The sequence below is a fragment of the Gymnodraco acuticeps genome, unplaced genomic scaffold, assembly GCF_902827175.1.
Source record: "Gymnodraco acuticeps unplaced genomic scaffold, fGymAcu1.1, whole genome shotgun sequence".
NCBI classification, from domain to species: domain Eukaryota; kingdom Metazoa; phylum Chordata; class Actinopteri; order Perciformes; family Bathydraconidae; genus Gymnodraco; species Gymnodraco acuticeps.
Genome location: NW_022990943.1, coordinates 189,545 through 206,890, shown reverse-complemented (window position 1 = coordinate 206,890; position 17,346 = coordinate 189,545). Strand labels below are relative to the sequence as shown.

At 41.4% G+C, this 17,346-nt stretch overlaps 2 protein-coding genes across 4 annotated transcripts; both read right to left on the bottom strand.

Annotated features, from left to right (window-relative positions):
• Positions 1-652: 652 nt before the first annotated feature.
• On the bottom strand, positions 653-16,938 carry LOC117558514 (zinc finger CCCH domain-containing protein 13-like). 3 transcript variants are annotated; one of them, XM_034234760.1, is made up of 5 exons: positions 16,851-16,938; positions 10,904-14,961; positions 9,118-9,238; positions 7,117-8,011; positions 653-5,721 (listed from the first exon to the last, which is right to left on the bottom strand). In XM_034234760.1, exons 2-4 carry the CDS (start codon positions 14,349-14,351, stop codon positions 7,651-7,653), a joined length of 3,930 nt encoding a protein of 1,309 aa, XP_034090651.1. In that variant the 5' UTR covers positions 14,352-14,961; positions 16,851-16,938; the 3' UTR covers positions 653-5,721; positions 7,117-7,650. The 3 variants fall into 3 exon arrangements, with proteins under 3 accessions (XP_034090651.1, XP_034090650.1, XP_034090652.1); XM_034234759.1 differs by having other exon boundaries at positions 16,734-16,935; XM_034234761.1 differs by lacking the exon at positions 16,851-16,938 and adding an exon at positions 15,872-16,673.
• LOC117558530 (uncharacterized protein DDB_G0271670-like) lies at positions 5,154-7,631 on the bottom strand. Its single transcript, XM_034234780.1, has 2 exons — positions 7,117-7,631; positions 5,154-5,721 (listed from the first exon to the last, which is right to left on the bottom strand). Exons 1-2 carry the CDS (start codon positions 7,629-7,631, stop codon positions 5,154-5,156), a joined length of 1,083 nt encoding a protein of 360 aa, XP_034090671.1.
• Positions 16,939-17,346: the final 408 nt, after the last annotated feature.

Genomic DNA, 17,346 nt, shown 5'->3' with positions numbered 1-17,346 from the left:
GTACAACAAGCTTTGTGTTATATGTATCGATCTTACCAGGTCAAAGCAATTAACTTGCAAGTGCAATGTTACTATTACCAATACAAATAACGGTCCTTTAATTGTCAAATCAAATGTAAGCGTTTGCTTTTGATGGCCATTTGAAGGCAGCAGAACAATAACAAAGACAAGATTGACATATTTGAAGTGTTGGCCATTTGACTGATGTACGTCCATATTCGCTCTCCTTTTAGCTGTTTTGGTCTCCCCCAACTCCTGAGATAATGTCTGGCTCTCAAACTATTCAGTGCTCCACTATGTTCATCTGCTCATTGCAAATGTGTTTCTGGACAATGCAAAGTGGGTGTGATACAGGTTTTTACATGGAGACAAGAAAGGTTTGGACTATAAATCATCAAAATAATGTAAAAACCACTCAAACATGGGGGCGGATTGCAGAGTTCGCGATACCTTTCTGTGGATTCCTAAGCAAAAAAAAAACCCTTTCACATTTCAGTACACACATTCATTTAGTCCATTGTTGATAACTAATGCAGCTTTATGCATTTCCCTTTTATTTTCTCTCAGTTCTTTAAGACGTATGTATATCCCTAATAGGGTGGCATAGCAGTGAAAAACCAAGTTTAAGACAGATGACACAGGCCAAATTGAGTCACATTCCACCATCGAGTTTAATCTTTATTTGTACATTAATGCATTTCAACAAGGCTTGGCAATATGGCAAACAATTAGATTTCACATAAATCCACCTTATCCCCTTAAAAATCTTCACTTATTCATCACCACTAAGCTTTAACAGTGATCAGCGTTTACATGAAGAGCAAAGTATTACACGTATGGCCTGATTATACTGAATTTTACAAAAGTCAGTGATGGTAATTTACCCTTAATATTTCACAGTGAAACTAGATGACTTGCCACAGTTTAATGCTAGCGAAAATCAAAGATTATTTTATTGAATAGTGTACAACTATCTGGCTCCTCCTCTCATTTGGTCCAATGTGTGAGCTCTAAAATCTAGTTACTAAGACAAACATTCCTTCCATCAGACATGTAAAGCAGCAGGGTTAGAAAAAGCAGTTTTTCCAATAGAAACCAGGTTGTGCTACACAGCATAGAGACAGCGTAATAGAGAACACAGGTTACATTTCATATAAACAGCCTTTTCCGAATGAATTTTCAGCCAGACACTATAAGCAGTGTGGATTATCAAACCTGTAAAGGTAGTTTTTATAAATGCTCGGCCCCATTCCTTCATCAAATAAACAGCACAGATCCACATACATGACTGTATCAAGATGCTGGAGCTGGCAGAAAACCACCAAGAAACTGCCTGAGGCCCCACTGAAGGGCCTGCAGGGGAATACTGGCTCATACAGTCTTATTCCAATGCAATCTTTCCTATATGAAAATATTGCCATCGGAGATCCCAAAATACTAGGCTGAATTACCAACAAAGTTAGCAAATGATTCAATGTATATTGGCACCACTTAAGTATAATATCAAATTAAGTAGATCCTGCTTTATTAGCTTATTCGTGATCCAAAATCATCATATCGAAATGACTATTTATTTATTTTATACCAGAACAATTGACTTATTTACACATTTCTGCACACGTGTGTTTAATCAAATAACCACACATGAAATAAAGAAAGAAAAAGCACAGGAGTACTGCTTGGTTTCTCCTGCAATGGGAGCTTATCGTGGCCCCATTAGCAAATGTGTGCTAAAATGCCTTACAGCTCACTTTTCGTGTTTTAAAACCGCCGACTTTCAACAGCATTTTGGGGTGCTATTGGATTTTATAAGAATATTAACAAATGTAGTTTAAAAGCCTCAACAAAAAAGTTACAATGGTCAGAGGCTGTAGTCATTTTAAACCTGCATCAGTCATGAGTACAGAACTGGTTAACACTTAAGAAAACCTGTCAATCTTGCAACTTTAAAAATACATTGCATGCTAATAAAAGCATGTTATTCATTCATGGCTGTGCTTGTCAATCTGTGCTCAAAAGCATCAGATGATATCAAATTATATATATAATGAATCCATCACTAAAGCAGACATTTAGGGCTCCACTAAATCCAATTGGTTTACACAGAGCATCACCATCAAGAATAAGGACTGGCGGAGCATTTCAAGGTTCATAATGGCAGTTTAAGCTGCACAAGGCAACACTTCTTAATTTGCGGAAAAAAACAAGACAAAAAAAACCCACCCCCGCCCATCAATCACAATCAAGAAATATGGCTGCATTATCCCCACAATATATTCACTCAACACAAACACACATAAAGACACATTTACTCAACTCGGAATTATCAGTAACCTTCAATGACCAATTTGAAATTCATGAGCACGACTAAATGGCACGACTATTCATGCTAAGGAATCCATTTGTGCCAGGTCAAAACTTCCCCCGCAGTCTTTCATAACCATATACCATTGTAACAAGGATTTTTATTGATGAAAGTTCGTCAACCTACCACGTTCCCTTTATGGCATTTATAATAGGATGATAAATCTGATATCACTGTGCTCTTTTTTTAAAGGTGTACACGTGTGTCATTTTAAAGGGTTACTTTTAAGATTCTTTCACAAGTCTAAGTTTAGTTAGTTAAGTGGCTAGTATTGGTCATTTGCGCTGCAGCAGGTAGCTGCCAAACAGGCTTCTATGCAATTACGCAACATATATACTACCATCAATGTATGTCTGATACAAGTGCTTGTTTTTCTGCCACCAACAGTTTGATATTATATTATTACTTGTTATTATAAGTATCCAACAACATCACCTACAGAGAAAAGGATCTAACAGAAGAATTAAAGGTTTTTTGTCTGACTTGAAATTATCGGTACCTGTAAGGGGGGGGGGTAAACAAAATGGACAACCTGCACACCTGTTTTTTTCGTCTTTGACACTGTATGTGTTGTTTAAGAAAAAGGTACATCAGATATATATATGTCGGCTATATTGATAAAGAGCTGATTTTTGGGATATCGTAAAGTGTTGTCTTTTCTGGTTTTTAAGAAGCTATATATTGGTTTGACTTCTATTTTTTCACCATGAACACTACTCGAGAGAATCTTACTCTAAAACGTTGTATGAATAAGCTTCAGTGCTCAGTCTGACAGCCGTAGAGCAAGGAGCTATGGACATACGGCAATACAAGTAAAACACTCACTGGCAGCAACATAGTGTCCGCCAGCCGATCTCTATTCCAAGCACAGAAAAAAAAGACACAGGTGCTCAGAAAAAGACGCTATGTAGACGTAGGCCCTTGGTGATTAAATCCACATTAGAGATGGTCATTTCAAGTATATCATTATATAAATATATTGTGATATTTTCTCCATATGGTACAGCCCTCACTCCAACAGAACAGACCCCTCCCAGCTCTCCTCTCTATGACTCACTCACATTTCTACTGTTTTCTACAAGACTAAAGACACCTCTGTGGCAAGATTTCAGAAGGAGACTTCCTCTTGAATGAGACCATGTTAGACACAATAACAAACAGACCTTTTCGGACGAAAGGTAAAAAGAACATTTTAATTAAGCGTGATTATCCCGAGCAATTACATTACAGCGCTCTGGCTCAATACTAGACTAGTTTTAAAATATGTTGTCCCCATTAGTCACGTAGAGACAAAAGCAAGGGTTAGGGTTGAAACTTATTAAAGTGAACCTTTAACATCAGTGCCTATTGGCAGCTTAATCAGTCTCCACACTGCAGTTTACAGCAACATAGGATTCTGGATTGCTTCATTTGCAGCACAACCATAGACAATTGATTGATGGGAATAAAAGGGAACACATTTTTGTTTATCCAATTCCGCAAAGCTAAAGATGTCTTGGAGGTGTGGGAGAAGCAAAGAGGATTATGGGGGATAAAGTCACTCGCAATAAAAATACCACCGGTGTGAGGCAAATGCTATCAATCATCTCTACCTTGTTCCATTGTTTATGGAAATTATACCATGATACCTGATAATAAATTGATGTTTGAAAGTGTTCCACATAGAACCTCTACTTAAGTGTAATACTGCAGTAGTTGGCGGTATAAATTAAATTAAACTCAGCCATTTTTATGCACAACACTTTCCACATATGAAACATATAATATAGCATGAACCCATAAGCATATTGCTCAAATATTACATTCACAATTTTTAACCTAATTGATTAATAAAACATTTAAATTAAATGTTATCACTAAATCCTTTCATTATTTGTTGCACATTCATCATATACTGTATATATATGTATAATTGATCACTCTATATTTCACTCTATAATTTTCTTTCAAAATATATTATTAACACACTGTTAAATACACTGTTGTTAAAGTTGGATGTGATTATAAAATACATTGTACATTGTAAAGTTTGACCTTTGACAGTTTTTAAAAGTCCATTTTTTTTAATATTATATGAAGTATAAGCAGGTGTTAAAGTGAGGCATTACATAGGGAAGAAGATATATTGTAATATAAGGCCTGAGACACGTTTATATTGTTAAATCTTTATAAAAAAGATAACAGAAGGGTATGGTCTGGCATTAGTTATTTTGTCCAGCTGTAAGCGTTTGTGTTATTGCGACCAAGCAACATCATGAGAACGCCTCATATGTGAATTGTGTTTTTCCTGGTAGTTGTGTGTACCCTGTACAATACATTCACCAGAATAAACCCGCACATAACTATATATATTTCTTATTTAGATTGAGAATAATGTGTACATGTAACTTCTAAATCAACATGTTTAGATTTCTGATCAACTCCATTCGAATAAACATAGTGCTTAAATTATATAAGGGTTCTATCAGTGGCCATTTTTCCTCATTATCTCAACCTGAAGTTCAGAATCTCACATCGCTTTAAACTTGAACAGATTATAATGATATTGTGAAGGACTGTTAACATAAGAAAAGGCAACAATTAACTAGTCTTTTAAGCAGCCTTTAGTAAGTCATTAGAAGGCAATGGCAGCAACTAGAAGCAACATTAAAAACTAATTACAGGCAAATAAATCTGTACAGAAATTCTGTCCTCTGTTGGTTTCAACAGAACAAATTAAAGATATTTTCTATCTTTTGGCAACACAGCTCTTCCCAAGTGGTGGTAAAAAATCATTTTCCTTTACAAATCAACCAGAAGATGATGACGATGATGAAGACGATGAAGATGAAGGGGAGCCTCTATGGGTCTCTTCTCCTCTCAGTTCCGTGAACATTACTGATGACGATGACGTCATTTCCTTCTCTTTCTCTTTTCTACTTCCTGTGCAGACTGACCTCTGGGCAGGTCTAAACTGCCATGTCACCTTTGTTGACGCCTGCTCCACTGTTGTCGACCGTTTCACTGGCGAAGTGACACGCTGAGTTGCCATGGGAATGGTCGTTGAATCTTCCAGGCTGCTGGTTACCCCGGTAACCTTCATTGCTTTACCATTGTTGTTTTTATCCTGTTCCGTGAAAAGCTCACTCAGCACTTCAGGCTCTGTGGTATCTCCGAATAAGTCCCAGCCCGGTTCAGCGTGCAGCTCTGATCGTGATGCGGCGGCAGCTCTGTTTCCAGCAGAAGAGATCCTGGGGGGGCGACTGGGATCAGAGTCAGACAGGTCTGAGTCCCAGTCACTGTCCCCTGCCACCGAGCCACAACCCAGAACTGACATGTCACCAGGGCCAGATCCTGAACTCTCCGAGTCGGACTCCCTGAAGAAAACACAACAGGCACAATCTGAGTGAAATCATATGGAATTGTAGTAATCAAAGTGCTAATGGCATCTACAGCCTATCGCCGATTGGTGAACTTTGTCACAACAAGGAATCGTTATTTAAAAAAGAAAGCTTCATTATTAGAGCTCTATGTTAAACACAGGGGGAGGGGAAAACACACATTTCAATTAAAATACTCCATGAGTTTGAAGTGGAAATTAGATAAATGATGGTTGTTGACAAAAACATGCTTTTGTATGGAAATTGGATTCCAAAGGAATCAGAAGTTCTCTTCCCTGGGATAAACCCTGTCTCTCCTTCCTGAGATGTGTGAAAGTTTGCACTAATGTTCACTAGGGCCTCATGGACATTCTCAAGAACATCTCCAACCTCCTAACTCAATGTCTTTTGTTGACATGGGACACTTGGATTTCACATGCCTAACCCTTACTTTGATGTGCAAAAAAGTATTCCAGAAGTGGTAGTTAAAATCCTAGCAGACAAGGAACTAAACCTTGTATGAGTGGAAATGGAATCCAAGATTGAGCGGTGGATTGTATTAGCAGTAAATTGGCTGCTGTCGGTGATGGTATTAGGTATTCAAGGAACATCTAGCTGGAAGAACACCCTGTGGATAACCCAGAACACTCTGACGGGAACACGTACCCTATCTGGGCTAGAATGTATTGGTATTCTTCAGAGAGCTGGAAGACATGGCTGGGGGGAAGACGCCTGGGCTACCTTACCTAGTCAACTGCCACAACGAATCAAGCACATAGAAAGTGCGTCGTTTGTTGAAGCACATTTTAGTAGTGTGGCCAAATAGTGGTACTATGACTACCGTTTCAGTCATGTGATGCCAATCACGTGAAGCCTTAAAAGTCCTATTCACATTGACTTGCATTGGGAAAAATACGTCAAACTCTCAAGTAGCCATTATTTAAATCATTAGGTCCTTAACATTTTAAAATGCACCAAAATCTGACTGAGGTATCTTCCCCCTCGATTTATTTGATTGAGCCGAGACCAGAAGTGACGCTATTGTGACGGAGGGAATTGGAGGCAGGATTTAAGGAAAACTGTTAATCCATGGACCCAATGGATGCTGAGGATTGCCCGAAGATCCCTGAAATGATCTGGGTACTTTAGTCCTCGACATTCAGGCAATTTTTGCTTCATGGGCCACTGAGCAACTTTCATAGGAATGAACGTGGCCTCGCCTCAAATTCTGTATCCAGTTCTCTTTTTACATCTATGTTAAATTACAAACACGACCAGGTAAAGTGGACCAGAACATGAATAAATGTATTGCATTTGAATGCTTAGTTGTCAGTCCCCACTGAACTATGAATGATGGAATGCAGGGATACAGTGAACAAAAAGTACACATACCTGCCGCTGTAGGGTGCAGTTCCTGTGGGGCCCAATAGGTGGCAGGCCGGAGCAGCCAGGTACACAAAGCTGTCAGTGCACAGAAAGTCTCCTTCCTCTGGTTTTTGTGGACCAAGTTGAGTTGGCTTGGTCCGCCATTCTGTATTTGACTGGTCAAAGTGTGTTTTCACGCTATTTGAACGCTTTTGTACACTGCCTTGTTTTATACCATGGGTGGGAACTTCTGTCTTTGTGGCGACTTCCCCCTGGGAGGCGGGTTTTGCAGACACAGCGAGGTAAACAAAGCTGTCCGATTGAACAAAGGGATCTATGTCACCACAGTCCAGTCCTGAGCTTCTTATTGGCATCTGATTTGGATCTAGAAAGGGTTTGATTGGTTGTTTTAAGGGAGACAGAGGAAGAGGAATGTCACCTCCCATGAGGGTCACTCTTTTCCTGGGCGGTATTTCTTCACTTTGTGGGGCCATAAAAGTTGTGGAGCCCTCGTTGTCTGTATAGTTGAGATGGGTCTTCATGATTGAAACCGTGCCTATCCTACCAACCCCTTCTTACATTTCCATCTTTCCCTCCCCTTTCATATGTCCCCATATTTCCATACCCAGCTTCCTCTTGGTCCCTATCTCCTTCTATGTCTTCTTGCAAGGATGTATTGAATAGTGTAGGGTAGCACCACTGTAGCTCTGCACTCTCCTCCCTCCCCCATTCCTTTGACCCTCCGTCCTCCCCGTCCTTTTCCAGTGACGTGCTGCTGCTGCCTAGGTCAGAGCCACTGATTGGCTGGTCGCTGTCAGAGCCGGCCTCCTCCTGGCTCTGATTGGATAAGGAGAGGAAGACGCCGCTGGAGTCGGACTCCAGTGTCAGGTTGGAGTCTGGAGAGCTGTCCTCCTTAGTGGAGCTGGGAAAAAAACATGGTAGTCAAAAATGGCTACTTCCTGTTGTGCCTCCTGTGACTAATAATTATCTTTCTTTACCATTGGTTACCACTAAATCCATCAACTTTTTGGGATCAAGACTATGAATATTTATTTGCCCCACAGAGCACTTTTTTTAATGACAAGTTGATTGTTACAAAGATCTGCTAAAGACAGATTCAGATAGCACACTTTAGATATGAAATCTACTTAATTGGTCGCAAATGATGTGCACTGGATGCCTTTATTATCTTTATATGAATCCTGTCTGCTTTCATGCTAAACTACCTGTACACGCACTGTTCAAAGAGAATGAGATAATAACAGGTTGAAGTGGCCTTGGCCAAGACACTGAACCCGAAATTGCTCCGTATGCATGGCACACAACTTTTACTACTGTTTATGCTTTGTTATATGTGGGATTGAGGAATCTATCTTCTTCTTCAGCACTGACTTATTTATTTGTTTACCATCTTTCTTGTCTGATTCACTCACTGTGACTGTTCAGATTGACTGATTATGTGGGATGTACCTAAAGGCTCAAGTGTTGGGCCACTACAATTACGTGTATTTGTTATCATCCTCGCCCTTCAGACATTTGGTGCATTTCATTTGCATTTACTTAAATGTAAAAAAAGACTATTAGCACTGCATACATGAAGTACACAGCTGCAGGTCAACATTGGATGCTGATGTTTTACATTGCTCTTTACATAGTTAAAAAGGCTTAAGATTTCAAATGATCAGACACACAAAGTTCTACATGTAACATAAACATTATTTAAATATCCCAATCAAAGTAACACATGTGCTATACTGACGCCAAAAAGCCAATAAATAGCATTTAGTGCAAAATGATGGCCTACGTTTTTATTATTATCTGATCATTGAATTGAACTGAAGAGTCAATAGCCAAGTGCATTCATAAACACACCAGAGTGACTTAAATCTGATCGTTAGTTTGTCTTGACTAAATTCAAATCTGGTTTTCCCTTTTTTCGTGCAATGAATCTTCAGTTATGCAGATTATAAGCAAACATCTGGTAGATAAGGTTTTCAATGCTGACAATAAACGTTTTTGTGGAATTACCTTGTACCAACAGTGGAAGTCCCAGCAGGTTTAGTTGACCAGTCAGAAGGTCTTTCTGTGTCTGTAGTTGGTGAAGCCATAGCAGTGAGCTCCAAACTGATATGGGATCTGCTCCCTGTACCTGGGAAGTGGAACACAGATTTAAACACAATTAAACATGAGAAGAGGGAGATATTAGCAAGATATAATCAATAGGACACTGGTCATTCCCCAATCATAGTCAAAACTTTGGATATTTTATCATAACCATTAGATCAGAGTTTCCCATTGTCTTATGATGAGATAAGAAAAGTGAAGGACACAGGTTTGTGAAAGCAAAATAGTGTCCGTGATAGTACCTGAGCCAACAAATCCTAAAATAGGAATTATAGTGAAGACTGGCTTGAGCTAAGATAATAAAAAGCCAAAGGCTACAACAGAAAGATCCAGAGAGAAAGTGAGGAAGATCCAAATAGAACGGAGACACATGACATTGAGGGAAATAAGCCAAAATCCAAACTTCTCTTTAAACCTTGATATCCCTTGATGGAACAATAAAAACTCCAGTCCCCATCTTCTGTCAAACATGACAAAGATCTTCCCAAGTATCCATGACAAATAAACTGACCCTTATAAGTAAAATCAACAGACTTAGGTACCTAAATAAAACAAATATGACCTGCTCTATCAAAATCAGTCACATCGATCCTGAAACACATTTTGCAATTTTTACACTGTTGGAAAGAGGAGATTCTTAGCTTTCCAATTATATCTTATTGTGTTTGTTCTCCAAATATAGAGCAAAAATATTTCGAATAACATAATGTCTGTTAACACAATTTGGAAAAAGGCCAATAAAGTTTGCTGACAATATTTTAGCAACAGTTATTGCTTAATAACATGTTGAATCGGGAGCGGAAGGTGTCGGCACGGCCGAAAAGACACGACGGTGCTGGACAAACCCATTTGAGTAGGGCGACAGGACGCTCATCGACGGCCAGACATCTATCGACAGACGAAATCGGCCCGGTGTGTCCGGGCCTTTAGACATCCCTCTATTCCAGCCAGATTTTGGGTCCTTAGCTTGAAAAAAAAGGAGGCGGAGCTAATGCCTGATCAGACTTCTACCGGAGATAAAGTTAAATTCAGCTGTGATAAAACGCCATCCTGTTCTAAACCACATCAAGGATTATTTCTGAAACAGTATGGAGCTAAAATTATTTTAGGTGAGTTCCTTTTTTTATTTCCTGCTTTTTAAACACATCCACTCTCCAGTACAGGTTAGTTCTGAGTGTTAGTGAGGCTTGCTAATGTAAACAAATACTATTACGTCCAAAACACATCAGGCATTGTTTCTGATAGCAACTCTCTGTGGGTCCACCATCCGAAATTACGTCATATTGGCAGCAAATCTGTATCCGCTCGTTGTATCCCCGTTTTTAAAACGAAAGAGAAAGGGTTTTATTTGCTGACGCTGCGTGAGTCCCCTGACACACCAGGGAGACATATTTATGTATAAAAGACATAAAAAAGTGAATTTTGCATGATAGGTCCCCTTTAAGCTTCAGAAACGTATTTATCTGCTGAATATGACAATACATGTTTGAGATTCTGAAAGCCAAGACTTTGTTTGTTTAGAATCAACCAAATCCCCAAAATGACTAAATCACAAGTTTTTTACACAAGTTACATAATTTTACACAATTATCTCGCAATGCACTGTTGCGACATCCGACTGATTTTGATAGAGCGGGTCACAAATATGGGAAGATAGAAAACAAACACATACAATCCTACTGATGTGTACCTGTCATGAGAGCAGCTTTATCTCTCTGCGGCCCTGGGTGTGTTTGGTACATGTCAGCTCGTTCCCTCTGTGGCTCCAGCAGTGGTTGGTATACATCCTGGGTGTCCCTGTGTGGTTGGGACAGGTCTAGGTGCTCCAGGTCAGAGTCCAGCTCCCTGGCTCTCCGCTCCAACTCAGTCAGGCTGAGCTCCGAAGCTGCAGAGGAGGGGGGGTGAGAGCCCCCAAAACCCATCGGGGGTCGAAGAAGAGGCCAACGCGGAAGGGAGCCAGAAAAGGAATCTGTATCATCCCCTCCACCCGCTCCTCCTTTCTCCCAGCCATCCTCCCACAAAGTGTTGACCATGTCCAGGACAGTGTCCCAACCTTCTTCCTCTCCCAAAGGGCCTCCTTCTTCTTCTCCTCCCTTTACCTCACTTTCTTCTTTCTTTGATTTTGTCACAACCTGCTTGAACTCTTTTCCATGCTGCCCTTGTATTGCATCTTTAGTCTCCATTCCCTTATCCTCCTTTTTTAGACAAATTATTTCTATATCTCTTTCCTTTTTCACACGTTCCTTTATCACACGTTCCTTTATGTTCCAATCTTCTGGCACTTTCTCTACAACCCTTCTCTCTGACTTTTCTCGTTTGGTTTCCTCTACTAGCCCCACACTGACAGGAACCCTCTCTTTCTCCTTACCCACTTTCTCCTTCTTTTTGTCTTTCTCTTCCCCCCTCTCCTTGTCTCGCTTCTCTTCTTTTCCCTTCATCTCCTCGATCTCAGTCTTACCCTTGCTTAGCTCTGCTTGTTTCTCCTTGCTTCTGGACCTCTTGGGTTCCTCTTGCTCTCTGCAGACCCTCCAGTGCTCCAAGTTCTGCTCCTTCAGGGAAGCTCTGCCCACCAAACTGGTGCTCTGTCCTGGATCTTGGTGGGATGGCTCTTTAAGTGAGCATCGTCCCATGATACTTGTAGCATTCATGAGTGTTGTTAGCGGATTCTCTGAATAGTGTCCTGGACGAGGGAGGAGGTGAACATGCGGATGCCTCTTCTCCAGTGCTGAGAGGACAGAGGGGAGTGGGGGGAGAATAGGGAGATTGTGGAGTGCCCCACCCTGCCGAACAGTCCTCTTTCTGACAATAATTCGGCGTGGCCAAGTTGACTCAATGCCCTCAGCAGGGCTTGTTTGCTCAAGGTCCGGAAACCCTCTGCTTAGGCAAGGGCTGACAACGCCTGGACGGATCCCTGTTGCCGTGCCAGGTCGAGTCCTAGATGTTGATTTGGAGGATTTGGACTTGCGGGACCTGGAACATTTCTCTACATGGCTAGATTCAATGTTATCAATGTCCAAGGGCTTTTTCTCATCTTGCTCTACAGGAGCATTCTCCGTTTTATCCCCAGCAACAACATTTATCTGGGCTTTATCTGTAATCTCGTTGCTGCTCTGGGTTTGACAAGCAACCCCAGTCTCGATGTTACGTTTAGTCCCTGTTTCCTTACCAACCCCAGTCTGTAGTACTGCCTCAGGCTCAGATGGGGCCATCTTAACTTCTGGTTTAATTTCAGCTTCTACTGTGGGCTCTGCTAGTGAACCAACCTCACTATTAACTGTTGCTACACCCTCAACTTCATTACCAATCAAGTTGTCCACTTGCCTTGAAATAGCTCTAACCTCAACCTCTGCCTCGATCTCTGGCTTCATCCCTGTACCAGGTTCAGCTACCAGCTCAACATTATTTCGAGGCTCAAACCTGTTCTCAGATGGTGTAGACTCAGCAATAGGTTCTTGTTTAGCCCCACCCCTTCCATTTATTTCTCCACTCCTTGTCCCTCCCTTGTGTCCCTCCTTGTTCACAGTTGGAGCCATATTTTCGATCCCTACCCCAGACTGCACCTTTCCTTCTAGATCCCGTCCCCCTGGTCTAGTTTTCACCTGGGAGCCCATTCTTTTTTCAGACCCATTTTTAACACTAGCCCTGGATCCGTGGTCATGCTGGTTCCAACTTTCAGCTCTATGGTGTTCTTTTATTGCAGCCCTTATTTCGGCCTCTGACATGTTCCCAACTTCATTTACTAACCTCGGCCCATACCCAGATTTGCTGTCAATTAACACCAAACCCACACTCCCATTGTCATACTTTGAAACCATACCCCCACCTATACCTTCAGATCCAACTTTTGACCCAGCTCTATTCCTGCCCACAGCGGCAGTCCCCATTCTGGGGGCATTGGGGGAAGGTGAAGGGGAAGGTGAAGGCTGGGGAAGCAACAGGGGTGTTGTGTCTAAAACCTGGTCAGGCTCTAAAAACACAGAGTCTCTGTCAGAACGCAAAGGTACGGGTCGACCATACCCGAAGGTCCCAAAGGACGATGTTTCCCTCCTCTCCCTTTCTCTTGCCCTCTCCCTCTCCACTCTCCCCCTCTCCCTCTCTCGTTCCCACTCTCTTTGGGCCCACCCTCGCTCCATCTCCCTTTCTCTCTCCCGCTCCCAGTCCCTTTCTCGCTCATTTCTCCACCCTCCTCCTCGATCCCTCATTTCCTGCTCGAGGTCATGAGCAGATAGTTGGACCAGCGGGGCGCGGTAGGGGGATCGCCTTACCTCGAGGGGTGGCGACATTCTGAGGCTCTGTGTTTGCGAGTAATGCCTCGGCTGGATGACATGGGGAGGGGAACATCGCAAACTCTGAGACTGACTGGGTCGAGGTTTGGCAGGGGAGAAGAAAACTGGAGTATGGTAACCTGAGGAGAGAGGTGAGCCGGAAAAGGGGGAAATTAGGGGGGAAGTAAGAGAAGAGGACTGGCCCCCAGGGGGAGGGTATTGCCCTGGGTTTAGATACCCACCTCCTCTGTCCATCATCTCAGTTGTAGTATACTCCATACACTCCATCTGTGTTGGAGGTGTCATGACTTTCCAGGAATGTCGACCATCTCTACTCTTTGCACTGTCTCCATGGTGATGGTGGGGGTGATGGTGGTGCTTTTTGGATGAGGAAGACGACACTCCGGGTGCTGAAAAAGATGACATTGAAGGAGAAACTGATCGGTTGAAACATCCTGGCGAATGGCAGCCGACACCATCAACATCCTGACCACCGAGCTTCAATGAATCAAAGATGGCTCTTTCATCCAGTCGCCGAACAAATGAGGGGTTGGGAGTTAGAGAGCGGGGCTGGGAATCAAACATGTCAGCTGGAGACCTGCTCACCCTCAGAGAGCCACTTGCAGAGTAGCTAAAACTCCCTTCATTTCCACCGTCTCTCCTTATGGATCCTCCAGAGTGATGGTGATGGCTGTCAATCTGCTGATTGATGCACATGGTATCGTAGATGGATCTTTGGGGTACGTAGCCATCTCCATAACCGCCGTCCACTGTCGCAGCCCGCCCTCCCACTCCCCCATCTCCAGCTCCATGTTTTTCCAGGCAGCAGGAGCTCTTCCTGAAACACCCAGGACGGCTTAGAGGCTTTCCCATGATTGGCCGAATTGCTGACGGTGGGAGGGGTTGGTGGGATGAACGGTAGAAGTTTGAAGAGTGAATTGTGAATTTGTCAGATTTACTAATTCACAAAAAAATTGCTTAAAAAACATCAGAATGTGCAGGAAGCAGGGCATCTAGCTTTGGGAGGAACATGGCAAAAAAAAAAACAGAAATGTAAAATTCCAATTTTTGCTTTTCGTTTAATGTAAAATACTCAAGCATAATCTTTCTGTTCAACAAAAATAAGCTTGTCCAAAGCTCAATGTGATAAAAGCAATGAAAAGAGCATTATCGCAAATTGAAATATCCCAACCAGATTTCGAAAAGAAAAGTACTGAAAAAATATGTCCAGTTGTTATGTCCACAGAGTTACTGTTCTTAGCTCATTTCCTCTCCCACTCTTTTTCCAGCATTTCTACATTTGTATTTATTCTGGTTGTTTATTGTTCTGGATGTCGGTTTGGATCCAATTAAGTCTTTATCCAGTGGAGCGTTATTCTGTCAGACACAAAGCGACAGAAAGGCAGAGCACAGTGGAAGAAATTATGAATCCAGTCAGCTTCTTCTTTCATTCCGACTGTATGTGTTGATTACCATTGGCTGTCTGTAAAAAACAAAGAAAACAAAAAAGAAATTTGAACAAAAGACAGCTTGGAAAAGTCTCTCCACAAACGTCAAGTGAGTGGATATTAACATATTCAGTATTAAGACATTAGTATCAATCACTGATATTCTTGCATGCCCAATTAAAGAAGAACTCCAACAATTGTAATCGCCTATCACAGTTTACTTATACAAATAAGTACTACTCTACCTGTTGAAACAGTTCTGTAATGTCCTTGAATTGAGCTTTCTCAAATTAGAGATATTACGTCAATAATAACAGCATCAGTTAATTAAGATTGGTCGTTCCATATAGAACATTAGAACCCCTACTGTTAAATGATGCGCTAATGTCAAACAGCACCAACCCAAGGACCACGGAGGTCCACCATTGAGTTACCAATAATGCTGAGAAGAGAAGCCCTTTGCTCAGGAAGGGAGTTAGCCAGTTGAACACTTTTGTTTTTCTCAAAAGGCATTTAGTTGTTGTGTCTTGGAGCTAAACCATAGCTCTCAAAAACAGTCAATATATATATATTTTGAAATCCTTGGTACCTTGGTCCATTTGGAAGTTATAAAGGAGGACAAAAAGTAAGTAAGAATAAGTTCATAGCTAAGAAAACGAGGGGTACAATCCTCCAATATTTCTTACTTAGAACTATATGTTTTTTCTCCAAAGTACAGGCTAAACGCAAAATGTAATCTAATCTTCGATTTTCTGGAATAGCTCCTTACAGCAAGACTACAAAAGCTAAAAGCCTTCAATAACATTACTTTCTCATTGTCTCCCAAGGAAAGACCAACCACTTTAGTCAATTAATAATATATAATTAAAAAAACATACAGTTTTCAAAACCAAAAGGGTGAACAACTCTTTAGAGCCAAGACTACAAATGATAAAAAAAAATAACCTTCAAATGTATGTTTTCTTCTCAGGATGAGCTCGACATCAAGCTTAATGCTGCCCTTGTTGGCGAACCCTTTGATCCATTTTGTAAGTATTATATCTAAAATAATATAACACACCAACAGATCTGACTATCTAAAAGGGGGTGGGAACTGTCCATAGTTAAAAAGCGCAAGCAAAAAGGAGTTGGTCAGATGTAATAGCGACAGCCTGTACCAAGCCAAAAATAAAGTCAAGATGACGTCAATAATTTCCTTCAAAGCTGTTCCATTCTTCAATATGACAAATCTGAAGATGAATTTTCCAATATGCCATAAAATGAAAATATAAAAATGTGGCTTGACAGGAAACTGGATTATCTACAGCAGCTAGCCAGATAACTCCAGCATTGTCTGCGATAGCATAATAACTTGCTAAACGTTAGCTTGCAGGAAGTTACCAAAATTACAGAGAAAAAAAATGTGAAAATGAAATGCTAAATCCAAGTGAAAAGTCATACACTCATTCAAAATCAAATGATATTTCTCATCTGAAGAAAATATTCAGATATCGAAAAACACCTTAGGAAAGGTTTCCACAGCAGTCTCTCAAAAGTATTTGTACTGATCCTTTTAAATGTAATGTTAGAGAATCAAAAGTATCTATTTAGACTGTATTAGTCATGCATTCCTTGCAAATTAGTGAAGCTCTGTCAAAGGAGTCTATTGATAGTTGGGAATCATTCCTCGTCTCTCTATCTCTTTGCCTATCTTTTCAGTGTCCCTTCATTCTTCAGCATCCTCTCTCCCTCCCTCCCTCTTTCTCTCTTTCATCACTGCTGCTGCCACCTGCTTTATTTTCCCCACGATCGATAGAAAAGCCAGAACCTTATCAACATGGTCACAGTCATTAAAAGGCATCAGTCAATCCAGCGCGTCGATCTCAGTCCCATCCTGTTAAGGTCTTGTCATTCTGCCTCAAATCAGCAGTCCCCCGTTTCTTACCGGCATCTCTTCCTCTGTTGTTTCTCTCTCTCCCTCTCTTTATCTCTGCTGTTTTTCGTCTTTTCTGACGCTCGTCTCCCTCTCTCTCCCCCTCTTTCTCTCCCCTCTCCCTCTCTCTCCGCTGTGAATCATGCCTTCTGTCAGAGGAAGGTTTTTCTGACAAGCGCTCGCTCTGCCAACCAACACACCAACGCAAACCTTCCTCTTCCTCCTCCTCCTCTCCTTTTCATTCTCTCTCCCCTTTCTAGCTTTTCTTCTTGTCAATTCAGCCTCTCAATCTTTCCTTCTCTTCCTCTATCTATCTATCTCTCTCTCCTCCCATGTACACTCCACACAGCTTCGGGCATTAAGAGCTTTGGAGCTGCAAAGAGACCAACTTCTTCTCTCCAGCTGCTTTCTCTCTTTCCCATCTCTCACTCATCTTCTCTCTGTATTGCTATCTTTCCCTCTTCCCATTCTCTCATTCCCTTCTAGAATGAGTTTGACCTGAGTAGTT

Bases quoted from the DNA above. Each gene is read 5' to 3' on its own strand.
- LOC117558514 (XM_034234760.1), bottom strand. From the start codon at position 14,351: ATGGGAAAGCCTCTAAGCCGTCCTGGGTGTTTCAGGAAGAGCTCCTGC. The intron at 9,239-10,903 runs GTACACATCAGT...TCCACTTCCCAG, and splicing joins TAAAGCTGCTCTCATGACAG to GTACAGGGAGCAGATCCCAT. The intron at 8,012-9,117 runs GTAATTCCACAA...TTTTTTTCCCAG, and splicing joins ACTTCCACTGTTGGTACAAG to CTCCACTAAGGAGGACAGCT.
- LOC117558530 (XM_034234780.1), bottom strand. From the start codon at position 7,631: ATGAAGACCCATCTCAACTATACAGACAACGAGGGCTCCACAACTTTT. The intron at 5,722-7,116 runs GTATGTGTACTT...TGTTTTCTTCAG, and splicing joins ACTGCACCCTACAGCGGCAG to GGAGTCCGACTCGGAGAGTT.